This window comes from Rattus rattus, chromosome 11, assembly GCF_011064425.1.
Source record: "Rattus rattus isolate New Zealand chromosome 11, Rrattus_CSIRO_v1, whole genome shotgun sequence".
Lineage (NCBI taxonomy): Eukaryota > Metazoa > Chordata > Mammalia > Rodentia > Muridae > Rattus > Rattus rattus.
In genome coordinates this window covers 84733810-84761676 of record NC_046164.1, presented here as the reverse complement: position 1 = coordinate 84761676, position 27867 = coordinate 84733810, and the positions used below count along the sequence as shown (strand labels likewise).

The window sequence follows — 27867 nt, the reverse complement described above, 5'->3', positions numbered from 1 at the left end:
GACTTTGGTCACACAGTGATAAACAGGTCTTTATTATTTTGGACACTGATACAATGATTCTAGTGAGCATTCTTCCCAAACTAGCATATGTCCTTTTATTACAAGCATGGTGAACATTTATGATAAGGGTACAAGTTTGACTTGCTGTAAAATTAGCTGATACCATTACCTGGACATTGAGTAAAAGTATAATACAAGATGTGTTTTCCCAGTTTGATTGACTTTAAATCAGTATACTAATATATACTGTAATGTATGGGATTTTTAAAGCTTAAAGACACTGAACAGATAATATTTATCCATCATCATTTTATACAACTTTCAGATATTTAGAAATATCTAAATATCTTTAGAATGAAAATACATTTGTATGTCAATAAAGTATAATTAAACCTTTATTTTCTTTATTAGAATGAAATAATGAATCAAATGAAACAAGAAAAATGGCAAGGAAAGATTTAGCATAAAACAATATTTTTTAAAGGAGAATGTCAAGAACGTTATGAAAATATTCACATTGCTTATAAGTGCATGGCAGAGTCCAGTCGTTTACCATAAAAAAGCAAATAAACTCATTTCCTTCAAGCTACAATTTAGGGCCTTACGTTGGGAGTGGACCATTCCTACATATATGGTTTCTGGTTTTATAATGAAAATAAATTATTATCTCTGGAAGACTATCTGGATGTGTTCTTTCTTAAGCCACAACCCTTCCATACTAAGAGGGAATTCATTGATTGTTCTATCTTTCTTTGCCAGAGAAAGATGTAATTAGAACAGGTCTAAACAAAATATCATAAAGTCAAAAAATAACGGTGGAATATTTAAAATTATAATTATTGAGTGAAGATTAAACACCTATCTTCTTCAGTATGGGCTTTGCAGTCATTTGCATATTGTATTCAGCCAACAATCACATTTTAATTTTTAATTAGTAGACATTAAAATATAATTAGCAGCAAATAACAGAATGACAAAGCTATGAAAAAAGTCTTGAAGAACAAAGGAAGCAGCATTATTTAGTCAGAGTGTGAAGTGCTCTTCCAGGATCTTGGGGAGTCAAAATGTCTTCTTAGTTCTCACACTTGGCCTTTCTTTTTCTCTGAGATAGAATATTGATAACACGAGGGGATCTGTCAAAAACTAGGTGTGCATTCCTCAGATTCAAGATCCCCAGACCTTAATAAACACATGTGTAAAAGAACACAGCAAATTCCAACATAGCATACACAGAACAAAATTAATTCATTTATCAGAGACATACACAATTTTAGATATTTCCAGAAGGAAGCAGAGGACAACAGAGACAAACTGTAGCTGTCAAATCAGTGGGACAGAGAAATACGCTACAAAATTCACACAATACATGAGTTACAAATGAAAAAATAAATGCTTTAGGAAAAGAAGTTGGTAGCCTAATATATGCTCATGTATATATTTGTATATAGAATGAAGAGAGTCAGCTTGCATGAGCATCATAACCTATCTACCTTGAAGTCATATCACACATACTATAAGCAATTTACAGAATTTGCCAGGTTTGCATATACAGAAATTGCAAAATGAATTAAAATACATTGAAATATACCACACTCGATATGTACGAATATAAACCTCCCAGGATTGACAAGGATTGGCCATAATTGGCACTTGCTACCATTGAACAAAAACGGCAACCAAGGAAAAGAAGGGAAACTCCAAGAAAAATTCCACGGGGCAAAGAGGAAGTGAGAAAGGACTTTCTTTGATTATTCCATGTGTAAAATCAAGTTGTCTGTTGTTGATCTGACGTGTTCAGCGTTTTGCTTTTTGTTTTGTTCTCCAGCTGGGGTGCTGTTTGAAGGCAGTTTTTGTTTCTTAGGATTTCCATCTTTGTTTCTTGCAGATTAGGTGTCCCTTGGTAGGAAATTGGTGGAATCCATGGAGATATTTAGTATACTCATGTCGTCCAGGCCAACTCCTGAGCAGTCAGTGAAATTCAGGTTTTATTTGTTGAAATAAAAGAGGAAAAAAATTGATCTTGCAATTAGAAAATGTCCTATCACTTCACATCAATTCTCTTGAAACAAAAGATGAGCCACTTTCCCAAAGAAAATTATTATCAATAAAGCGTGTGATAATGTCTTCACTTATGCTTCCGGAAGCTGATGCTCCTTGTGTAGATAACTAGAGTACAGGGGTGCAGAATGGTGCTTGGAGTTTAGGGTCAACTTTGCTGTCCGCTCCGTAGATTTTACAGGCGATTTGCTCTTTGCTTTAAGAAGAGAAAGTGATATTGGAAAAAAGTCAGCACTTTAGATTAAAGCAAAGCACCCTTCACAAAGCCACAAACAAGAAGCAGGACAGAAAGTCCATGGCTTGTAGCTATCCTCGCACCTGCGGAAGAAGTTATAAGATATTCGCTCATCTTGAAGATTTCCAATGCTCCTTATTAGGCTGTTTTAAACATATACACATATATATTTAATTAGCTCGCCAGCTTGGCTCTGGTGCTCATGAATGTCTTGGCATGCACTGCAAACAACAACACATACAAAACATTTCAGTCCCAAGAACTGGTGGTGTCTGATTTCAAACAATGCCATCCCGCGGCTGGGAACTCTGAGAACGAAGGAATCCACTTTTCCCTTAAGAAATTGTGTGAGGACCACTTCCTGTGGTCCTTTGGTCATTTCTACCCACATGCCTGAGAGCACACTCCCTATTTCACTAGTGTGTTAGTGTGAAAAGTGCAGGAGAAATCCAAAGCTTATGAGCGACGTGCTGGTAAGTGCTGAGGACTGTGGTGGAGGCCATGGCCTCTTAGTGACAACTTTCAGAATATGACCTTTCTCAAGCTTTATCCCTCAAGTCTAGGGATGTCAGTAATGAAGAAGCTCTGAAACTAGTTGGGTATGGTAGGGAGGGAATCAATGAGTGTTGTCACAATTCTTCCTTTATTATCCAGTCAACTTCTAGCCTTAATGATGTATGCATAACTATTAGAGTGACAAGGGACAAACGCATGCTTCCTTCTTTGTTTGTTTAGTTGGAGAATGGTTATAAGGAATTGGAAAGGGTAAGAACTCAACTTTTTCGACATTTCAGTGAAAACACGTCAGCTCTTTAATTGCAATGGTAGAAATTGGTGCATTCGAAGAGCTGCTTCAGAGTAAATATGTGGGACTTTGGAATGGCCCACTGTCAGGCTTCTCTGATGCTGACTCTAATTTGTTTGTCTAGACGGTGGCCTGTGTATGGCCCCTTGTATCTCCTTCCATCAACCTAAGAACTGGATGTTCTGTAAGTGCTCTGAATCCAACTTGTGTGAAAAGTTCAGAGACCCAAAAGTTACTCTCATTCCCTGCGTGGCTCTAAGTACAGAGATCATGCAAGAAAAAAAAAACATGTATTCTAATCCACTAACTGTTTGCAACTAAGCGTGTACTCATGTTTGATTTTTGAAGAACGATATCTGACAGAAAGAAAACGGCAAATTACTAACAGTTCACTAAATACCTGATTGCAGTTGATTGGACACAAATGTATATGCGACCGAGAGAAGTTTGTAAAATGATAAAAGTAGCATGTCTTGGCAAAAGGATTCACTCCAGGAGTTATTTTGTGCAATAGCAGGTCCCTTCCCAGGGTGAGTGTTAAGATGTTGGGTTCTACCTGAAATCGCTGTTTTCTGATGCTCCTTTCTTAGATCTACCCTTTCTAGAACATCCCAGACCCATGATCCTTCTAACACATCGCTAAAAGGGCAGCTGCTTCCTTTTGACTCAGCATTTCCTGTCCTATGTCTAGCGTGTGCAAGTTAAAGCATAATTTACATGAATGGTTTAAAGGGAAATAAATAAGCCAGTCACACATGGTTGGAAAAGGCCACTGGAATTTGAATCGCCTTCTGACATACAATCCACCATTGGAACACAGACCTTTCTCTTTGTCCAGGTTGGAACTCTTTATCCACTCTAGTTGCTTGCATTCACTAGCACATTAGTCGAATTTATTTCTGCCGCGCAATCCTAAGGCTTTGTTCTCTCTGGTAAATTCTACATCCTGTTTCATCACATCACGGAGTGGTTTTTCACTTCGTTTTGTGTCTTGTGTGGAGACGGACTCCTCAGTGAAGTTTGAGGCTCTAAACTGCTGTAATCTGTCTTATGTATGTTACCAACGTCACTGTTTTCATTAAGATTCATACTGTTTTCAGAACACAATATTGTCATCCAATATACTCTTGTTTGTTACATAGAAACATTAAAAGTATTGGGTTTTTTTGTTTGTTTTATATTTTTTTTTTGTTTTCTTTTGTCGAGAAAAAAACCAGCAACACCTCAGGTACTCTTCTCATTTTCCCATACAGAAATATTTCACTTTTCTGGGACAATAAGCCAAGGTACAGTCAGAAGTCCTGAGTTCCAACTTCTTTTGCTCACCTCTGAGATTTCCAATGAGACACTTAACTTATTATATGTCTTATAAAATTACCCTAACTGTGCATATATTATAATATTTTGACTCTTTTCACATTTTTAAGCCTGATCTGACTTAGAATAGATTGGCCTGCTTTGTTTCATTTAGTGTCCTTCCCTCTATTCGCAGGTCAACCATGGAACCTATTACCTGCCGTAAATTATCATACATTTAAGCAATCATTGCCCTCAGATGCCCTGCTGTACTCTGTATTATTTTTTCTCCAGAGGATGGGGCATTCTCTCTTCTGAACTTTGCAAGTATTTTGATTCTGCTTCTCTTGTCTCTTCACATAGTTAACATTGTTTGCAATTAATTTTCTTTTTACATTATCTCACTGATAGAAGAGTGATCCATTAAAAGCAAAGAACTGAATTCATTTAAACAGTTGATAAATTTGCTGTAAACATATATAAGTTTACAGGTTTCAAACTTCCATCTCTAATATAAAATACTCTGTGAAGAGGGGAAATGTTATTATATAATTGTTGGAAGAAAATATTCAGATAGTATATCTGGGCTGAGAGAGGTCAGATCTGACAAAGAGCTTTTCCTTCCATGGTTCATAAGTTATGTCCCTTAGCTTGGTACCTGTCCCACCCTCCACGATACTTAATCATGTTCCTAGAGCACTTTTGGGTGCTAGCCCCATGTCTGTGCAAGATGGTGGAGGTATTTTCTCTATTGTAAGTAGAAAAGAACTATCCAAGAAATCTTAATAGTCTGTGAAATGCAGAAGCCTAGCTCCCATTTCTTTGAGGCCTCAGGTTTTTGCATTGCCTCCAAAGCTGCAGACAAGCATGTAATCCTCTGGAGTGTGAGAAATGAGTCTTACCAAAGAGCAATGAAAAAAAAATCTTAGCAATTTCATCATCGTCATCATCAACATCATTAGCACCACCACCACCACCATCATTATCGTTGTACAATATAATAGACGTTCACTTGTTTATTTTTTAAAAAAATTCAAAATTGACCCAAGCTCAATAGTCAAGACTTGGCAACTTCCTCAGCTGAGCCAGAAATGGTGTTACCCAGCCTTCTGACGTTATCTGGTCCTACTGTTATCCTCTGTCCCAGGTCATCAACAGAGATCGCATTTTAAAGAGGCTCATACTCTATCTTCCCCTTACTTGTTAAATCTGTGCCAGCAGATAAATTGTTTCTTTCCTCCTACCCCTTGCCCCGACACCCTACCAGGTAGAAGAATCTTGCTCCCCTGTCCCACACTATACTGTCCATTTAGCATTCATTTGAACTATACAAGGTATGCTTATGGTCTACAAAATAGCTAAGACGTACGAGGGAGCTAGTATAGATCAATACAGTAAACATTTGTAGACAGAGTTTTATTCCTAATAGCAATATCAGATGCTTAATGCACAAATTAAGAACACAGTCCTCAGTAACAGAACATCACTCAGTCTGAGATACACAGAGAACAGAATAGGGCAAAAGCACAGGCAAGAATCCTAGGTAGAGTCAGCTAAGAGCCCTGGCAAGCTCTGGACTGAGCTCTGGGACCATGACAGTGCTTCAAGAGCCTCGCCTTTGTTAGCACATCATTTGAAGAGTGTACTCGAGAGATAAACCTCTGTCACATACATTTTTTTTTCTGCTATGACTTGACACATGTTAGATATGGATATATCCCCATGTCCAAGAGAACTTTAACTTGGGATTTATAATGTTTCAGATAGCATATAACTCTGTGTTTTGAACTTTTCAAATCGTAGACTTTCAGAGTTTAAAGTTTCCTCAAAGCTTCTTAAGTGTTTGAGTGAGATGTGAGTTCACCATTATTCGGACATGGTTTTGGCTAAGAATTTCTTTTTTCAAGATTTTGACCCAAGAGAAAAAAAGGGATTGGTTAGGTGTTGAATATTCCATTAGTTAGCTATGGGAATGGAAGGAATAGCAAAGCTCATGACTTGGAAGAATTATCAGCAGGAGCAATAACAAATGACCAAGTGGGAAGTGAAAAGCTTCAAACTTTAACTCAGGCAAAGCTTATTTAAATATCCACTGTCTTTTGACTTAGAATAATTTTTATGCATTACTTTCCTGTGCACATAAAACTAGAATAGAAGTCTCTCTACTGAAAGTGTTGTACACTCCATATGTGCTGCCCGAGAATCTCCTTGTCTTCTTTTCCCTGACCACCTAATATCATAAACAGGAACAAGAAAAAATGGAGCAGGATATTCTCTGCCTGTGTAGCTCCACTAGTCAGAATGTAGAGTATTTATTTCACAAGAATGAACTACTCATCATATGACTAGAACTCCTCCAAGATAAATGCAGCCATAGTCTGATATTTTGTTGTCTGAGAAGAAGTCCATGTTTCTATGCTCTTATAGCCCCAGAGAAGACAGGTCCCTTTGACATACTTTACTTTATTACAAACGTCAGCTTTAAGAAGTGAAAGTGACTGTGGGAAAAATTGATCTAACTTTTGAAGAAATTTTTATTCCAGTTCGCTTGTAATAAATCACTACTAAGGGGAAAGCTCAAATAATAGAAAGATTTTATCCTAGAATATTTTTAAGGATGATAGCTTTTTATTAAAAATCCTAAGGGCCCAGTGACAATTTCTTTGAGAAATTTAGCTTTTATGAAGACGGGGATATCATTTTGACTTGATAGATATATTACTGACTTTGCTGTGTCCTGCCATGTTGGCTGCTTCATATTCTTTTCTTGCTTCCCTTTGGTTGGCAAATCACAGCCTCTTCTAATTAGAGAGCTTTCCACTGAGGATCAAAGAGAAAGTTTAATTGTCCCTCCATTCCAGGTCTAAAAGACAAGATGAATCAGTGCATTGTAGGCTCAATTGAGAGACGTTGCCTCATGTCTGGAAAGTGATCAAGGTGGAAAGTGATTGAGGAATATGCCCAGTGTCAACCTCAGGCCTTCACATACATTGTGTTTGTGTGTACAAGACACACACACACACACACACACACGACACTAAATGAATGCATAGATAAACATTATAAAAGATGTACTATGATCTTGGAAGGAAGCAATATTTCTCTTACAGATACAGTCTTTCTTAGAATGTAGATACCTAAACTTTGAAGTGACTGATTTTAGGCAAAGAGAAAGTCTGGGACATTCTGTAGTGATTGGGGTATTATCCAAGTGCCTTGTCATTTAGACCCAAGTTTTCTGTGTCTCAATTTCTAATGTGTTGGGATTATAAGAGGCCTTCATGCTCTGCCTGACACTCATGTGGATATTGAGGATTTAAATAATGGTCTTCATGCATGGGAAGCGCTTCTCTCCACTTAGCCAATTCTCTGGTCCTGAACTCTGCTCCTTACACTTAAATGGAAGTATTCACTTACTGAGCCAACGTCAGCCTGCCATCATACAGCATCTATTTAAATACATGTTCATAGTGATGTCCAAGTAAATCTGATCCTTTCCATCTTGTAACCATGACATGATGAATTATGACAGGACAATCTAATATTCTTCGTCACGTTTACCTCTGGTTATGATCCTGTGAACTAGCTACAGACCCATTTAAAAACAAAAGTAGGGTTTATACAATTTGTTCAGGTTTACTTATCTGGTAGTCACCGTCATTGACTTCCAAATGCAGATTATGTTAACTGTAGAACTCAGATGATTACCAGTTAATGCAATCCATATTTTCATCTTCATGCCCCCACAAATCTAACCTTTGCCAATCCTGACTGCTAAAAATAGAAGGGAATCTGAGTGGATTTCACAAAATAGAAGCAAGAAGAACAAGATTTGGTAGATAAATAGAAGGTTCCAAAGAAGGACCTTCGAATATCATGCTTTAATAAGAATTCTAACATCTAAGTAAGAACTATGTATAATTAATCCTACATATATCCTGGATATAAGTAAATGCTGCTAGTGTGGTTAAAACTAGTTACTCATAGAGTTTATATTTTCTGCATGTATGTGTTTATTATTAGTTAGCAAACCTTCCTATAAGGTAAAGGTAGGTATCAATTCAGACTCTGAATATTGAAATTCTACACATGCGGTTTTCCTACACTGATAATAGTGACTAGCTCTAAGTTTAGCTATGGTGTTATGTAAGTGGACAATGAAAGTGACAATGGGAGGACAATGGTACTGGAGTATGGTGACAGGAGCTTTGCACATGGTTCACCTATCCAAGAGCAGCAGGAAGGATGACCCTGAATGAGGAAGCCAATACAAAGAGTACCACAGCTAGAATTGTCGAATGCTAAGTGTAGCCCTCAGAGAAATGTGCTGTAATGATACCCGCACTGATGAGGTAGACATCAGCATAAATACTTAGGTAATTACTCACTAACTGGTAAAACAAAGAGTGTCTCCTTCATTTCCCGTGTCTGCACAGACCTCGATCATCAAGGACATCAAGGCAAATTCTTTATCAAAGAAGGAAAACATCTCACGTTAAGAACCAAAAGACAATGGAGGAAGGAATGAAAGGAAGGAGAGCAGCAGGGGTCAAGACACAACTTCACATTCCCCATTCCCGGAGGCTTCTTAAATAAATTGAGATGACGTCACCATGACATGAAAAGTGATAATTTCACACAATTTAAAATTTAGCTTTCGCTGTTCAGCACATTTTTATTTTTGAGGAGGCAACTATTGGAGCAACGAATATGAACAAAACAAGGAAGCCATCAGTTTCATGTCCTTAACAAAGCAGCTCTTCAACACAAAGCAAAGGGGTAAGACTCTCTAAGCGCTTTAATTAACTTAGTGCTATGGTTTTTGCCCATTTTACGAATCTAGCTGTTTCAAATGTTTCTATTTTATAAGGTATATTTTATAAGGTATTTGCATAACTGAGATTATCTTCCTAGCCATCAGCATTAAATAATTAGATATTCTAATATGAATACTTTTTAAACTTGTCTCCTTGTCAAAACATGAAAAACAATGGATCAACCAAACTTGGTAACAGAGAACATTCCCCTAACCTTCTAAATACAACTTGTGAGTAAGTATCACTTGAAATACCAGTATGGTTTAATGAAGAGGGGTCCCAGTGCCACTTTCTGGCTTTCTCTTGCCATTATTACATAAGTGGTTTGAAGCTATTTTCTTAAATATTAACTAACTTATATAAAAATGTACAGATCTTTTTTTCAACAACAACGTATCCTGGTGGTTTTCACAGAGATAAATTAAAACCTAAATCTTCAAATCTCAACATTCTTTTTACCCTAATTATATTAGCTAAACCCGAGGGACTACAATAACATTAAAAGCACAGAGATGTAATTCATAGCCCTAAATCCTCTTTAATATTTTAGATGGTTTGAAAGAGAGTCTTCAAGTTCCGTAAGTTGTTTTTAAACTGTATTTAGAAGTTGTAATTGTATTGGCTCTTTTTTAATCAGCATCTTTCTACTTTAATTAAAGCTAGAATGGGAAAGTTCCCTTCAAACCACATGAGCTTGTGAGGTCAGAAAAGTTATAACTGAAATATTTTACAACTGGCTACAAAAGATGCTTTTGTATATTTGTTCATAAGACATTGAAATGATACAAGAAACGAACTGATATTACCATAGATTTTGTCACGGCTTTAATTATGCCTTTACATAGAGTATCTGACTAAATTATTTAATGCTCACCAAAATATTTATTATGACTTTGAGGATAAAATTGCTTCCTTTAATTTCATCTTCTGTCTTTATTTTCCCAATAGTTCTATAATTGTCTGCTTAATGTAACCAGGTCTTGAAAATATACAGAGACTGTGGAATAGTCAGGTGAAATGCTGATGCCTCTTGTTTATAAATCTTTCTGGGTATGGATTCATTTGACATTCCGAGTGCTGACACATCACCTATCTTCTTACTATTTCTTTGAATTGTGAGGCTAAACCACTTCATTGAGAGGGCAAAAGATTGCATATTTTATTTATGGCCATTATGCGTGCTTGACTTACAAATTCATCAGGCTCAAATTTTTCTGCTTAGAAACAATGATTTTGATAGAGAAATTTTCCATTCAGTGTCCAGAAAGTATGGTGTTGCATATGTGTATGTGGATATAATATGCCTAGTTTTATATCCTATATGAAATTCTAAGTATAATACTTTCATGACAGTTCTTCACTATAAACATGTGAATGTGTATATCATGTATCTGTTTTAATTTTGTCAGGAGCTCGATGTCACATAGTTGTATTATTTTACTTCTCTGATGGCACTGTCATGGGATGCCTGCTTTTATTTTTCCATCAGGCACAGTTTAATCATTAAATTTTTTTAATTACAGCAAAGTATTAAGTTATTTTACTGATAATATAAATATGAACATCAAATGTTAACGTCTTGACTTTTTTAAAAAGATTGATGTATTTATTTATTTAATGTATATGAGTACACTGTAGCTGTCTTAGACCCATCAGAAGAGGGCATCAGATCCCATCACAGATGGTTGTGAGCCACCACATGGCTGGTGGGATTTGAACTCAGGACCTCTGGAAGAGCAGTCAGTGCTTTTAACCACTGAGCCATCTCTCCAGCCCACATCTTGACATTTTAGTGTACATTTTCATGTATCATTTTTATTAGTTTTCTATAAACACAGTGATGTTTTGTAGAACGTGGTTTGATAAGGTGTGTGGGGGCTGCCTTAGTGGATCCAGGCTGAGGCACTCCCTGCCTCCCCTGAGGCACCAGCCACAAGACAGCTGTAGTGTGAAGTGAAGCTTATTTTGGGGATTGGGAAGGGGGCTGAGAAGGGAGTAGAGGCAGAGAAAGAGAGGGGACAGGGAAGTACAGAGAGAAAGAAGAAGCTGTCCAGGAACACAGGGAGAGAGAAGGGAGGGGAGGGGGAGGCCAGAGGGGAGCTCAGAAAGAGAGAGAGTGTGAGAGAGGACAAACAATCCTTTTATAGCAAGCCAGGCTCCTACCTGGCTGTTGGGTAGAGCCTAGAAGAAATGTTAACACATAGATCAGATTGATTTAAGGTTTTACCTGTGAAATGGCTTCATTTAATGGTTTTGTACTCTGGTTTCTCATGTTATGTGATATACCGAATCTTCCTATTGCCATTATTCTTCCTATAAAATATAGTTTTAGAAGCTTCATAATATTTAATATATGCTTTCACACATTCATCAGTTGACTTCTCTGGTTTTAGTCACTGTGAATTTTATGTTATAAGAAAAGCTGCCATGAGTATGAATGACGGTCAGAAGTTGGCATCTGATTCACGACTGGTCTAGAACTTAGTTCTCACAAGTATAATATCGGAGAACAGGAGTCCAATTCCCCACATTTGACCTTTTCTGTCAAATCAAATTGTTCCTGGGAAGGGTTGTTCTGTCCCAGCACAGAGTGGTAGGACACTGAATTCACTGGGACCTTGACGATCTCATGACCCTAGGCAGCATTTGCCACGATCATGCCTGTCAGGTTTTAGTAAAATTACTTAGGATTTTCACTTCGTTAAACGTGTGGCTGACTGCAAAGTCTGACAATGGCAGTACTGCGGGTAGCCATCTGAATGCACAGAGCTTTAAGTTACCTCAGTAACTTGCTCCGTTCCCATTTATGTGACCTGTTATTATTTATTACCTTTTTCAAAAATGACTTTTTTAAAAATGTTTTCCTTTTGCACACGATTGAGCATTCTGCATCACGTTCTGACGTTTTCCTCCCTAGGTATTGTACTTGGATACAGGATTGAATTGAGTTTGTGTATTCGTTGAGTTTTTGTCCGTACCACGTGATTCCACTGCTGAGTAGCTCACATAATCACGGCACATTTTACTGTTGTCATGCTCACCTCATTCCCTAAGGGTTATACAAAAATACAACCTTGGGCATTGTTTCGAGTTCCCATTGAACTTAATTAAACATTTAAATTGCTTACAGTAAAATGTCATGTCCATCTGCTGACTATTCCATAGCCTCAGATTTCTGATTTGACCTTTCAACTTTTGATTTTCTTTCCATTTGGAAATAGAACCTAGGTTGTGGCAAAATGTTTCTTTTTTGCTTCTTTTAATTTTTCCTCTATTTTTGTTTCTAACTTACATCGTTTCACACGGTTTCAGAATTTTCCAATCTTTGTTCCCCCTACTCTCATTTGCGTTCCTTTGATTTCTTCTTTTATATTTTATCTTATTGTTTTTTATTCTTTTTTAAAAGATTTATTTATTTATTTATTATATATAAGTACACTGTAGCTATCTTCAGACACACCAGAAGAGGGCATCAAATCCCATTACAGATGGTTGTGAGCCACCATGTGGTTGCTGGGATTTAAACTCAGGACCTCTGGCAGAGCAGTCAGTGCTCTTAACCGATGAGCCATCTCTCCAGCCCTTTTTTTTTTTTTTTTTTTTATTCTTTAATCATTTTTTTTTTACAGTCCAGTCTTTATCCTCCTCCTGGTCAGCACTTTGTTCCACATCCCCTCCCCTGTCCATGCGCCTCCCCTCCCCCCAGCTCTAAGATGACTAATGACTGCACCTCTCCTCTACCAGACATCCCTGCTCCCTGGGGTCTCTGGAGGGTTAAAAGATGGCTGTTTGATTGAGACTTTTGGGAAAGAGGGTGAGGATGGGGAGTACTGACCTCACCTACATGCTAGGTTTGCTTTTTAGAAGTTTACGATCTATGATTTTATTCAAAGCTGAGAAATGACCTGGGACATGAGCATTGCCACATCAGTTCCTATAACAAAAGCATTTCTAAAGTTCAGAGTGACTCTGAGGAACGTTCATCCACAGTAAAAGGCTGGTAGACAGAGTTGAGGAATCAGTCTGTATCCACCTGGGATTGCAAACCAGACTTTCATCATCGGCTCTACTTTTCCTCTTTTTCTACTTAATCTTTTTCTTTCACTGTTAAGGCATTTTGAAATATTTTCATTTCTGTGTATTTTAGCTGTATCTCTAATCATTTAAATTTTTTGAAGACTTTTTTGAAGGCTTGAACTCTGATTTAGACGGCAGCAGATTTGTATGCACACAGCTTTCGAAGCCTTGCTGCTCGTTCGGGTTGATTTCTTAAAATTCTCTCAAATTTTATTGCACTTTGCATTGAGGATCTAATCACATCTTGAGCAAAAGAGCTGCTGGCCAATACGATGTGCTTCTGTAGACGGAAACCTATCACTTGTTCAGGGTAGGTGACAGAGGGGGAAGAAAGCTTTCACATTACAAGAGGCAAAGCAAGACGATTTTAACTTATCACATGCCTCCAAAGGGGAATATCTGTCTCCTACAGCAGGTGGACCCAGCCATTTACAGCCTTCCTCCTAACTGATGGTTTTCTCTTTCGCTGTCTCAGTTATCTAAGGTCAACTGCTCTCCAAAAATGCTATTTGTCTTCGTGTCTGGAGAGATTGCTCAGTCATTCAAACCATTGGCTGCCCTTCCAGGGTTTGATTTCCAGCACCCACACAGCAGCTCACATAAATCTGAAACTCTAGTCCTAGGGGATCCAATGCCCCCATATAGCCTCTGCAGACACGGCATTCATGTGTTACACAGACATATATGCAGTCAAAATACCCATTATACAAAATAAAAAGAAATGAAAAATACTAAAATATATTTTTCTTGATTCTTCCTAAAGAGACCACATTGCCTTGGCTTTTAAATAGTTGTTCTAATTTTGTGATTGTTTTAGCTAATCTTTTCCTATGCCTTATTCATAGTTTAAACTGGCTTTATCAACATATATACAAAGCAGAGAGTGGTATCTGTAGGGTTCACGTTACCTAAAACTTCATGGGTCCTGACATGCGTCCCCTATAGATTAGGACGGACAAGTGTGCTCTCAGAACTTTGTGCTGGTAATAACCTGCAAGCATGTGCAACGAGAGCTGTGCTCACTGTAACTGGTTACCATTTGCTAGTGAGATGTTATTGAGAGCCAAGTCTTTAGTACATAATTCTCAGAAGTCTGAGGATCGTGCTTTAGTTCCCTGTCAGAGGATGGAGAAGCAGAAGCACAGAGCTATCCATGACTCCCTCTTCTTTACTGTTGGACTCTATTCCTCTGCTGGCCTCAGAGGCAGGGCAAGGAGTCCAGGCCCCTGGTCTTCTCCGCTGAGACATGCTCTAGGTATAGCTTATCTTCCTCTCCGTGCTAGCAGTATTTCTTGGAGAAGGAATGCTGCCTTTCATCTCTCGTTCAAGATGTGTGTTCTTTTGACCCATAGGGTAAAGTATGTCTGGTAGCTTCCTAACCCTTTCATCTACCCAGCAAGAGGCTCATAAGCCAGCAGCAGCTTGCTGCAGTTCCAAGGCCTCTCACCAGACACACTATGAGAGACACAGTTTAGAGTCCTGACAGATTATGCTTTCTGTGACGTGTGCCTTAAACACAAGTGAACCTTCACCGTGAGCTGAGGAACCTTTTCAGGAAGAAGATAGCTTCCTTCAGTTAGTAAATTTTGCTAATGGTTTCTGGAAAAGTGAACCAGTCTGGACTCCTGGTCTACATAATTCCTGTTCTAACAGGCTCTGGTAGATTCTGTGGCCTGTGTCATCCAAATGACTGCCTCTCATCCGTTTCTCTCTTTATTAACTGATTATCCATTGACACAGCTGCCTGTTAGTTGATGGAATGACAACGATCAAAATAACTTACTCTAAATATCGACATTAACATCTAAGCTGTGCCATGGCTCTGTACCTCAGTGTGGAACTGCACTTACTCAAATACCACATCACTCTCCATGCAAGGCCCTCAACTCCTCAGACTACTTCCCCCATGACTCGGAAATTCTGATTTAAGGACGTTTGTACCTAGCCACTCTTGGAGAGCTGCCATGTTTATCAGCAGCCGAGGAGCTCCAGTGAGCCCTGGGCTTCTGGCAGCTTTAGCAGCAGCTGACTCTCAGCTCTAAGGATAATAATATCACAGTAGACAAACAAAAAAAAATCATGTTTCAGAGTTCAGGGAGCCAGCATTCCCACTGAGTGACTAGATGTAGCAACGATACTAAAGACATCCTTAACCACTGCCAGCTTTCCTCACTCCCAGCTGTTCATCCCTGGAGTGAGGTACAAAGGGTTTGCAAGTCTTTCTCAACACCAGAAAACCACAGTAGACACAGAAAAGTCTCTATGAGTATTTCGAAGTGCTGGCCCCCTCGCCAATAGACTTCTACTTCTTTTCTTGTTCCAAATGACTTTTGAAAACTAGTCATTCTCATAGTTTACAAGCATACAGACGTCCCTTTTTCGTTCTGTCCTCAGAGGCTATAACTGAGTAGATGCTGGATGGGACATTAGCATAGGAAAGTGACTGACACATGCTCTCTTGTGGCATCTTGCAAAGAACAAGTGCAGGATTCACTTCAAGAGTAGCTGTCAGTAGTTTACATCATTCGGGAGATTGTGGCATAAATATTCACTTCTTCTAGGCATGTAGAGCCCATTTAAATTCTTGCCATACTCATTTTCAGTTACCAAGGAAGAGTTAGCATAGTGCAGCACCTGTTCTAGTCGGCCTGAACATGAGGTTTGCAGAGCTAAAAGAGGCATTTTTCACAACACAAGGTATAACACTGGCTTCAGAGCAGGTAAGACCGAACTGATGAAGATCTGGCTAATGAAACCATGGATTTGATTTCCTGATCAGAGAACAGGAGAGAGCAGTTTAAAAGGGTAACATGTATAGAAATTCACAATCACAGGAAGACTCGCAGAGGAAAAAACATTTACAGGGCTATAGAAGTAAGATAGTATATGAAAACACTCAAGAAATACTAAGCAGGAAAAGAAAAGTCAGGATTATGAATTAATTAAAAGAGATTATAAAATTAATGGTGGGCACTTTAGACATAATGTTTTTTTCTTTTCTTTCTTTTCTTCCTTTCTTTTCTTTCTTTCTTTCTTTCTTTCTTTCTTTCTTTCTTTCTTTTCTTTTTCTTCCTTTCTTTCTTTTCCTTTTTCCTTCCTTCCTTCCTTCCTTCCTTCCTTCCTTCCTTCCTTCCTTCCTTCCTTCCTTCCTCCTTTTTGTGGTGAAATGATGGCTTTTAGAAATAAGACAGGTGCTGTTGTGATACATACCTGATGTTGGAATCGAAACACAGAGGCTGTTAAGAGACTTATGATAAGTAAAGTAAGGGGTGCTTGTGTTCAGAATAATATTAATGTGTGCAGAGTATTAAAAATGCAGTTTTCAGGGGAAAATATTGCTGAACAAAATGACCAGTTGAGTTGGCAACTGAGAGAGGGAGAGATAAGACATTTCCAAAGTTTTCACCAGAGCCGTCTTTATGATGATACTATTGAATGCCCAGGAGAAGGGGTATTGTTGTTGTTGTTGTTGTTGTTGTTGTTGTTGTTATTTTTAGTGAGAAAGCTCAGGTTAAAAACATAGAGCTCTGAACATCTGGGTTTAGTGCCCTATTTCAGGTATCTACTGCTGTGGAAGTGCTGCTTACTCAGTCCTTGAAAAGTGAAAGTTCATTATCATCTCTCATGGTTCTTAATGATGCCTGGTCTAAGCTAGGATTGCTTGTAGGAGATGGAATTGGGGATGAGGTTAGATGCAAGCTTGGAATGATGGGTGTTCAAGATGGCGTCCTTATGGTCCTTGGCCCCCAAGAGGTAATGATGCCTTTGAGTTCTTGTAAGGCCTGAAATTGGAATCACGTAACTTTCCCAACCTTTATGAGTCATATGGCCTCAGGCCAACTAAAACTCCAGCTGAAGGAAAACATACTCCACTTTTCAGTGCTGGACCAACAAATGTGCTCCTGTCTTTTATTTGCCACAAGGCTTTGAGTTCCCACATTCAGAGATGTTTAAAAGGACAATTATGAACCCTAGTCTGGATCTCTTGAAGAAAACTAGACGATAATGTGAATAGAAACATTTTCTAAGGAAATTAACAGTCAAAACCACAGAATAAAATCAAGAAGTTACGAATGACAGAAGAATGGCATCATAGAAGAAACTGAAGTCAAGGAGGAAATAAAACAGAGGGAGGCCAAGAACAGGGAGCCAGCCTTCACATGCAACAGAGGGCAGAATGTCAGAAGTGGGAGAAAAGGAAACCCGTGTTGCCTACATGTTGGAAAGGATAAGGAAGAAGAGAACGTGCAGGAAGCATCAGGGACATGACAGACGCATCACAAATATTATTAAGAAGTGAGCAGTACCCTGTGGGACTCTGAAGAGGAGGACAGAACATAATACTGCCCTTCCAGGAGGAACTGGCTTTAGCTAGGCAAACACTCACTGAGATATGGCTCTGCCCAGTGAGAGTAGAGAGGCTTCCTTTGGGTTTTATTTGCTTTTTTAGAATGGGTGGGTTAGAATGATCAGTGAAAGAGAAGGGAAGAAAAGAAAGGAGACATCTGACTTGATCAGGGTAGGTGAAATTTAGCCTCTGAAGGATTGAAGGTGAGGGTTGGAGGAGACAGGAAGTAATAGCAAAGACAGGCTAGCTTGATTATTCTAGGATATGGGGGAGGTAGGAGGGAGCTAAAGGATATCTTCGATTTTCTGCAAAGTTAGCTATGGGGTTCCACCTTGATAGGCGTCCTGGATTTTGCAACATCATGGTCTCCCCATTTTCCTATCAGAGAAGTCTTATTTCACTGTTTTTGCTGGAAAGATGTAAACTGCCCTCCTGTTATTTAACCCCTGTTCCTCAAGAGACTTTCTTGAATCAGACAGGAAGGAAGACATAGCTTCCTCCGGAACATCATTAGAACATTTCTTTAACTTCTATTTTCATGCCCTGGTTGTCTCATGCATTAAATCTAGTGGCATTTCTTTTTGTCTTCAAGCTTTGTGCACTATAAAAATAAAACATAACAGAATAAAAACATGATAGGAAACCTAGGTTTGATATGAACAAATTCTGTCCCAGGTACATAGAACTGGCGTGAGCTTTAAAGAACTGAAGATTAAAAAACGTATAAGAAAGTTTTGTCTGTTTGTTTGCGTTATATTTTCTCTGTTATTTCAGTTTTAGCTCTGGTTATAAAAAATAAACTTTAAGTAGCTTTAAAAGTTAAGAATTTATAATTATCTGTCACTTGTGAAGGAATTTATAAAGAGAAAGAAAATAATTGCAAGAAAGAAAGGACAGTGTATAGTTACTAGCTTTGATGAAATTGTTGGGAAAAGAAACCAGGACTATATTATTAGGCTATATAATAGGTCACAAGGTAGATTTTCCCTCTTCCTTTTCATCCCCATTTTGCTTTAGAGTTAAGCAAACAAACATTTAAAACAAATTTGAAGATTTTATCTAAAGTTATTTTTAGCTACTGTTTCCTTCATAAAGAAACAGGAATTACTTGACAGGAAAATTGTATGAATTTAGGGTTAAGCATGTGAATCTAAATGGTCAAGCCAAAGAGTGTAATAAAACAAGGAGCCAAATAAACCAGTTTATTATGGCACAGGTTAATGTGACAATGCTATCTATTCTATAGAAAAGTAATTCTCAACCTGTGGGTCGTGTCTCCTCCAGTAGTTAAAATACCTTTGTACAGAGGTCACACATCAGATATCCTGAGCATTAGATATTTACATTACAATTCATGAAAGTAGCAAAATTTAGTTAGGAAGTAGCACCAAAATCCTTTATGGTTGGGCGTCATCACAATAGGAGGGTCAGTATTAAAGGACTGCACTGTTAGGAAGGCTGAGAATGAATGCCATAGATGACATAAGCCTCCTTGTATCAATTGATAAACTGTAAAAGGCTAGCACAGACCTTTGCCACTCACACGAAGATTTTCACCCTTGTGTCTTTACCATAAAAACTGCACACTATATGGAATCTACAGACACTCCAATTTTTAATGGGAAAAGAAGCAAAGCCTGTAGAGGGAAGCAGTGTGGCTTTTATGTTTGTGTTCCTGTGCTTGCCATGCCTCCCTGACACAGAAGGTAAGTGAGTAAGTCAATGAGGTACTACGTTAAGTTGTATTTGAGTCTCACGTGAACGTGGCAAAAGCAAAAATCATTAACAGGGGACAGGAGGGCCGCGTGTACAACGAATAGTATATGTATATGTAAATGCCCATCCCAATGACTGTATTGTGTGAGACGACCTTACAGGCATGAATCATAGACAACATACAGAGTGCTTGGAAAGCCTTGGCTTCTGAATGAGATGATTAGCGACTGTGGATAAAAGCATGGATGAAACAAAGAAGGGCAGGCCGACAGGAACCGGATGTAGATCACTCCCGAGAGAGACAGCCAGAATACAGCAAACACAGAGGCGAATGCCAGCAGCAAACACTGAACTGAGAACGGGACCCCGTTGAAGGAATCAGAGAAAGAACTGGAAGAGCTTGAAGGGCTCTGAGACCCCATATGTACAACAATGCCAAGCAACCAGAGCTTCCAGGGACTAAGCCACTACCCAAAGACTATACATGGACTGACCCTGGACTCTGACCTCATAGGTAGCAATGAATATCCTAGTAAGAGCACCAGTGGAAGGGGAAGCCCTGGGTCCTGCTAAGACTGAACCCCAGTGAACTAGACTGTGGGGGGGAGGGCGGCAATGGGGGGAGGGTTGGGAGGGGAACACCCATAAGGAAGGGGAGGGGGGAGGGGGATGTTTGCCCGGAAACCGGGAAAGGGAATAACACTTGAAATATATATAAGAAATACTCAAGTTAAAAAAAAAAAAGTGCATGGGAGATCTTCCTGTATCCACTGGTAGAAGAAGGATGCAGAATGTTTTGAGAGATTTTAGGTTTGTCTTTGCTACAGTCAGGGAGGGAGTGGCATAAACCTTATACTGGATAGAACTTTCCAGGAGAGATCATCTTTCTCTCCTTTAACCTTCAGGAAAAACAATTTTGTATTAAGGATGGGGCTGATGGGAAGATGCAAAAGGAGCAGTAATTTTACTTAAAAATTGTTTGAGGATATTCAGTTCACAATTTAGTTCCCATCACAGCTCTAAGGAGAGATAGCAAAATAAAGTAGATATTTTTAGTGTTTATTATTTTATGTCATAAAGTGGATAGGATACTTTAGAAAGAGAACACTTCATTCTTTGTAGTCTCTCACATGGACTAATTGCTCCCTTGGACTTGAGCACACAGATTTATCGTGTCTAGCTTGGAATATTATATATACGCTAATAACGTCTCTTTAGGGTTTAGAGCTCTCCCTGATTTTTATTGTAAATTGACTGCCAAGGCCTGCTGTAATTCTACAGGTAGAGTTTAGTCTCTTGGGGTTCTAATATAAAAGAAGATGAAAGGATCACGTCTTCATCGCTGGAAATAATGGTTGAAAATTGTAGTTGAGATACACGCATTTGTGTACTCACACACTGAAAGCTTTACCAGCTAGCTCTCCAGGCTTTGGTGTTGAATTTGGGAAACAAGAGAGATCCCAGGAAAAATTAGCAAAGCCAGAACAACTGGTTTCCAGAAAGGCTTAGCCATCATTCAGCAGATGGCTATGCTAATGTGATTAAAACCTAACAGGAGTCTCATCAGCGTCTAAAGCAATGAGAATGCACAGGACCCCGTCTGAGCACCCTAATGGATCTACATCACGTCTGTCCAAACAAAAAGCATAAAGAAGAGATGCACATTGGCATACATAATTTTATTAGTTTTTATTGATGGATTGATTTTTTTCCTATGATGCTGGAGATTGAATCCAGGGATTTACACAAATTAATAAAGTGCTGTATAACTGAGCTATATGCCAGACCGGACATCTATATTTCTTAAACATATTAACAAGCTAGGACTTAGAGGTGTGCATTGGCTATTCCTGATGGCGTTCAGGTAGGCCTGGGCCTGTGCTGCTGTAACTCCCTAGAGCTGCCATCAGTCATCGTGCACTTCTACAAGGCCTCTTATAGAACTCTGAAGCTTTTGGTGAATATTATTATTTCTGAAAAATTGCAAGTGGAAAGAAAAGCAATTAATCATCGCAACAAGTGATTCCTTGTCTATCAGGTATGTGCTTGGACAGGATGCTCCCCTTATCTTATGTCAGGCAAAGCATTTGAGAAAATAGGACAGCCAGGGGTCTTGTACAAGCCTGCTCAATCCAGTCAGCCTTTATCCCACATCAAGGTTAGAAGTAGAGTGCGTTTCCATTGGTGGAATGATTGCATAAAGTTAATGCCATTCAGAATTACTTTAACTTGCACAGCTGACTCAAGAGATGTGTGACTAAGCTTCCAAATTGACATGGAAGGCACATCTGTAGGAGCCGCCCTATCTTCGCACTGCTTCCTTGTCTCTCCTCCTCACTTCCTGCCATTATCACCATCAATTTCATCTCAGGCAGCCGAAGTTTCTCCTTCAAAACCAAAAGCCCTTGGAGAATGGCTGTGCTTAAAGCCAGAGGTCACTAAATATATGGCTGATTATGGTGAGTCCTTTTCATTTCCATTTTGATTAAGTGAAAGCCTCTTAATTTGGGTCATTATTGATACATAAATCTGCAGAGAAAATGAACATGCATTTATAATGTAGCCAACATTCCATGATTTATTGTTCTTATAGTGTGTAAATACAGAAAGAAGAGGGAGAATAAAAGGGTCCAGCTCTCAGATCCTTGGATATGAAACAGTGCCAGGGATTAATGGAGCAAACTCATCCTGAACGCCCAGCCTCCTGCTCTCAATAGCTCATGTCTCCTTATTTCAATCGAACTCAGTCTCCTATTTGAAAAGCCATCTAGTATTAATCTCTCTGTGCTCCTGAGCTGAGCTTTCCGGTGGCAGGTTTGTGAGTGATAAAATGAAAGGCTCAAAATGGGGTTTCATACCTGATTGTGGACTTTGCTTGGGGATTTTGGCTACCGCTTGAGGGCTGGAGGTGGAGTGCATTCGTTGGTTGGCAGAGCTGTGGACGCTGCTGGGAACCACCGAGGAGGCATTCTTTCTAGGCTTCGTGTCTTGTAGCCACATAGGCGAGGCTTCAAAGGCCTGCATCCGCCGAGCATGGCTGTTGGCATTGACTTTCAGGTAGGCCTGGGCCTTGTGTTCCTGAAGCTCCCCGTAGTTAGCATCAGTCACCCTGCACTCATATAAACCTTCGTCCTTTTTTCTCACTTTGGAAATCTGAAGCTTGTGGGAGATGTCATTGCCTTGGACTTTCACTGTCTGAAAAATTGCAGGTGAGAGACAAAGTTTCACATGAAAGGATTTTTACTCCCACTCTTTAAGTTTGCTCATGCCGGGACACTTAAGGGTCTTATTGGCTTCCCAGCACAAACCTGAAGGTCATATTCATCCTGTTCTATGAGCAATCCCATTCACAGACATGAGCAGTCATAAGCTCAATCTTAGCAGTGCTAGAGTGGCCCTACTATGCTCCCTTCCCAGACTATCCTAACATGGGACTGGTCTCTGCCTGGTTGGCTCAGCTGATTGAAAGACTAAGGAGGCCATCTTTGCACAGAATTGTTTTCTGTACGGCTACATGATAATTCCCTCAAATATGGGGCAAGAGGTGGGGAAGTATTGGTCATAATAGTTTAATAGAGGGTGCACTTTATTGAAGACACTACTAATAGACTTAGTAATATTTTTCTTCTCAATTGTCTACTAACAGAGGGTAGCAGGGCTCAGGCTACAGAAAAAAGGATGTGAAATCAAGGCTCACTCATATCTCCTGTCATTATATAAGCTTTTGATGCTATTAACTGAACATTATTTGATTTTCAAAACTAAAGTCAACCCATTTACTACAATAATTTTATCTCATACTAATAATAAGATCACATGTCTAATGCATAATATTAAATATATACCATGTATTTCATATATATATATACATATATCACAGCAGTTAAATTTGATATATATATTATATGTCAACCAATGATTGACAGGCTCAAAAATTACATATGTCAAGTTTAAGGATTTGATTGATTTTTATAAACACAGAAATGAAGAATATTCTTGCTATGGAATTATTGTAATTATTACAAATAATCCACATCTTCATATTATCAGCAGATCAGTATGGGCTAATAACAGATGACTTATATATTTGGTTTCATATTTTTGTGATTTATTTGAATACTATATTTAGAAATACTTTACATGAATTATGAATGATATTCAAATTGAGTTCATTGCATTGCATAATACTAGTGGTTGGTTTCATTTTTGTTTTCTTGAGATTTTTATTTTATATAAAGAGCAGGTACTGCTATTGCTTTGAATTATTAAAATTATTGGTGTTGAAGTAGTGCAGACCTTCACTGTTACGTTTAGGTGAATGTGAAAGCGAAGAAAAAACACTATAATTATCCTATTAGCTAGCAAAATAATACTTTATGCAATTTGTAATTATTTACTTTGTTAATACGTGGAATTTTATTTATGGATTCTAAATTCGGCTCATATTTAGGGCTTTAATGGGATGAAAAAAAAAGACAACTGCCTCTCATTCTGAATTTGTAAAATCACCTCTTCAATATCAGTGAATTAAAAGGTTTTCAATGTAAAATCTGTTTTCTATTCATGTCCAACTTGGGCCTGCTTGGCACTTTACTAAAGGACATGCCCCCTGTCCCTGGTCCCTGTGACACTCACACTAATCTTGGTCCCGTCGTTGTCCGGGTCTCTGTCGGGTAAGAGCTCCACCTGTAGGACAAGGGTGCAAATGCTCAACCTCGCCTGAGTTCTTCAGTCTCAGGCACCACAATACCGCAGCGCCGCAACAGCTAGAAGAGATCCCTGCCTTCCGTTCTTGGAACGCTTCAGACAAAGCAATTTAAGAAACGGAAGAGCAACCCAGGTCCCAACCGCACTCAGTTCCGAGGCCAGGATAGCCGCTGGACTCCCTCGCTCGCTCGTCCCTCCCTGGATCAATCCCTGAATTTCCCTGTCTCCACGCCAGATCCCAAGCAGTCCCCGGGGTCCCCATGTCTTCCCTGGGCATCACTGCGACCTCGGCTCTCCCCAAGAATCTCTAAGGTCTCCGTGGTAGCCTCTGTCTTAGCGACACCTTGGAGAGTTCCTGTCCTCCCCAAGCATTCCCACGGTCGTCGCGGTTCCCGTGCTCACCGAGCATAACCGAGGCCCCCGCGGTTTCCTCTACGCTAGGGACGCTCTGGAGAGCCCCTGTGCTCCCCCGCAGCCCTGCAGGCTGTGCTCCCCTTGGCTGGCCGAGTGCTCCTGTCATAGACCTGTTAGGTTTTATCGCTCGCAGTTCAGTTTGCCTGACCTGCGGGTTCCAAGAACTCAGGCGAGGACAGGAGTGTGGGTAGAAGTTTTTCAGACGAATTTCTGAATCCCTGCCCTCGGCGCTGACCAGTGCTCGCTCTCGTCTACAGACTTTCTGGTCCTCTAGGACTCGTGTCCGAGTCCCTTTAGCTTCCTGGGCCTCCCGGTTCCCGCTCTTAGCACGATTCTTTAATCTTCTCTTTACGTTCTCCTTCCTCCTCTTCTTCCACTCTCCCTCCTCCTTAACTGTCTCCTGCTCTACTCTCCTCTCCAGTCCAGGGCTCTCCCTGATTTTCTGATGCCTACCCCCATCTCTTCCTCCCCTCCTCTATCTCCTCCCCTACCCCACCTCCGCTTTCCCCTCTCTGCTCAGAGAGAGAGAGAGGGAGGGAGGGAGGTGGGGAGGGAGGGTTGGTTTGAAAAGCTCTATACCGACTACTAAGAGCTGGTTAATTCCAGTCTCAGTGGAGAAAGTCTCTCCCAGCTCCTGCGACTTCCTGGTGTTTTTCACTTACTGTCACTAGGACAAATTCAGCCTTGCTCACTCTTACAGAGCAAGGAAGGTTCCCTGGAACGCATAGGCAGTACCTTGGGCCCTGGCTGCTGGTTAGACCTGCACAGAACTAAGAACGTGACATGCGGGGGGCTCTGTGGGCTTTGAGCTATGGCTACCTGCGAGCCTGCCGCCTCTGTCCCTTGCTCCAGGTCCTCTGGTCCCCGAAGGAACCACCACTGGATCTCCAGGTACACCGAAGCAGAGCCGCTTTGGAAAGCGCAGGACATCTCCACATTTTGCCCTTCGGTCGCAGTCACGTTTCGCGGAAACTCGGTAAATTTTGCTGCAAAACAGAAATGCATCGTTTTTGGTGTATCTACACACCAGCCTTGCCAATGCCTCTTTCCTGGAGAACTCGACACAAGTTTGTGTTTGTTTGGCCTTTCTTTTTCGTGCGCCTTGAAAGAAGAAAATAAAAACAGCAATAACAAGCCCTTATGACATCCCCGTGGGGCTCCCCATCCCAGTCGCTCTGCATCAGCGTGTGGCGTGTTCTTTTCTTGGTATCAATCACTTTGCTGTTGATCAAGTCCAGATAATGGAAAGGTTAATGAGCTTGCCAAGGGCTCTCTTCTCTAGCCAAGCTGCCCAGAGTTAGATCCAAACATCGTTTGTCAGATTGCAGCATTCTCTAAAACTTACTGAGAGACCCAGGGAGGTGCAATTTAGACCATCTGTCAAGTTGATCTATGAGGAAGCCTCTAGATTCTTAAGTTTCTCTACAGCCTATGACTAACTGGGATGTTTCCTGTTAGAAGTGGGTCATAAGTATATGTCAAAATGCCCATTCTTAACCTATCAAAATAGTGGTTGGCAATTTTGTTCTGGAGCCCACAGTAGTGAAACAAGTTGCACACTATCTAAGAGGCATATGCTTCGTCTCCACAAGTTAACCTTCACGATTGTTCCCTTCAAGCCATTGTAAATCGCAATATGTCAGGGGATATAAAAATCACACATCCGTGTTTAGTTCGGATCAAAGATTATTTGAAAGCTACCACAGAGACTCTGTCTAGCCCCTTTGCAACTAACCTTGACACTGCCCAAGCTTGTAAGATTAATAGATCCACGTGACAGTGACAAAATAAAATCCCCTTCGTCCCTGGGGGGGTTTCTTGAACATGGGATGATTTTTTTTTCTTGTTAAGAAGATGATTGTTCTTAGCTTATCTCAGAGACACTTTGCAGAGAGCTGATGGCTGTCTAGAAGAAGCCTTTTATTAGCGGCTGAGAGAAGGGGACAACCGCAGGCACACATATGGAAGGAGGACGGCTGAAAGGCTGGCAGGAATGATTGCAGCCACTTTCTCCTCTTTTCTTCTAGATAGTGTATCTGGGTGTCTCTTGTCACTGTTTCATGAAATCCCAAACTGAGCAATAATGAAAGGGGACATTTTATGTCTCAAGGAAGTGGCGGACTGTCTGGAAAGGGTTTTCTGCTTACATTGGCTAGTGGACTGGGGCATCTCTGCTCGCAGAAGTGATGCAGTCTTCAGGAGGCAAAAACTGTGATTTGCTCATGGTGCCGAAGCGACCACTGCAGCCTGCAAAGTCCCGAACTACTGGGCCCAGCAGGCTGCTGCCGCTGCTTATGATGCAATTCATAGATCCTGGTGGGTCCTCTGGTAAACACATGGGGAAGAAGTCACAGTGCCGGAGGAGAAGGGGACTAAAGCTTTCTGCCTCCAGGGAGTACTGGCAGGGAGAAGCCCCTTCCAAACAGCAGCTCTGTATTCCCGAGCGGTTGCCTTGCTCATGCACAGTGAAAACACACACACACACACACATACACACACACACACACACACACACACACACACACACACACACACACACACACCTCTGTGTATGTGCTCACTGAGGAACTCACCCATCGCCAGACTGGCATCTACTAGATTTTTCTCTGAAACCTGGCTTGCTTGCAATTAATAAACTTTGGGGGGAAAGCCCAGATGAACACTATTCATACTACGGAAACCCACTATTGGCTTGGTTTGAGCCACTCTCCAGCTGTCTGTCCATTCTTCGAGTTGGTTCAGCACACACACGCATCACCACAAGCACATTACAAGCAACCGACTTACCTTGAGAAGAAAGCCCTTGTTGTACATATAACACGGAAAAGAACATAAATCCAACAGACGCCAAAAAGATCCCCATCATGCCAAGGGAATAGGGCACATCCGTGTAGCCCAGAGCCCCAAAACCTAGAGACAGGCAGGCAAGCGTTCCGCGGGCTGCTCTCAGAGCCCAGGGCGCGATACTGCATGCATGCTGCCACTCGCAGCAAAGAGTGGCTTGGGCACAGGGGATTGCGACTGGCGAGGGTTGGACCGAGCTGGCTGCGATCCGGAGGCTTCAGGCGCAGACCCGGGCTGCCACGCCGTGAAGTGTCTCCTCCGGCGGCTGGCTGCTTCCGCTACCTGGCAGCTCGTCCCACGTCAGTCGCTCGGCTTGCGTGCTCGCCGCCCTCCCCACGCCCAGCGAGCCCGCGGCGAGTGGAGCGGGCGCGGGGCGGCGCGGACTGGGCTCGCGCGGCGCCCAACTTTGCCTCTAATGGCAGCGATGATGCCTTTAACTCTCTGGGCGCCGGGACTGCGCACCTGCCGGCCGGGGGTGGGGTGCAGGGCCCTGGCAGATCTCGGCTCTCCAGTCCGCCTTTACCCCCATCAGTCAGCTGGGGCTTAGCTG

The 27867-nt window shown here is 40.7% G+C and overlaps 1 protein-coding gene across 4 annotated transcripts; it reads right to left on the bottom strand.

Annotated features, from left to right (window-relative positions):
* Positions 1–27606, bottom strand: Vstm2a (V-set and transmembrane domain containing 2A). 4 transcript variants are annotated; one of them, XM_032916087.1, is made up of 5 exons: positions 27261–27606; positions 25293–25459; positions 23988–24038; positions 22211–22547; positions 1–2254 (listed from the first exon to the last, which is right to left on the bottom strand). In XM_032916087.1, the coding sequence occupies exons 1-5, from the start codon at positions 27337–27339 to the stop codon at positions 2130–2132; spliced, it is 759 nt and encodes a 252-aa protein (XP_032771978.1). In that variant the 5' UTR covers positions 27340–27606; the 3' UTR covers positions 1–2129. The 4 variants fall into 4 exon arrangements, with proteins under 4 accessions (XP_032771978.1, XP_032771979.1, XP_032771980.1 ...); XM_032916088.1 differs by having other exon boundaries at positions 2138–2376; XM_032916089.1 differs by lacking the exon at positions 1–2254 and adding an exon at positions 2383–2514.
* Positions 27607–27867: the final 261 nt, after the last annotated feature.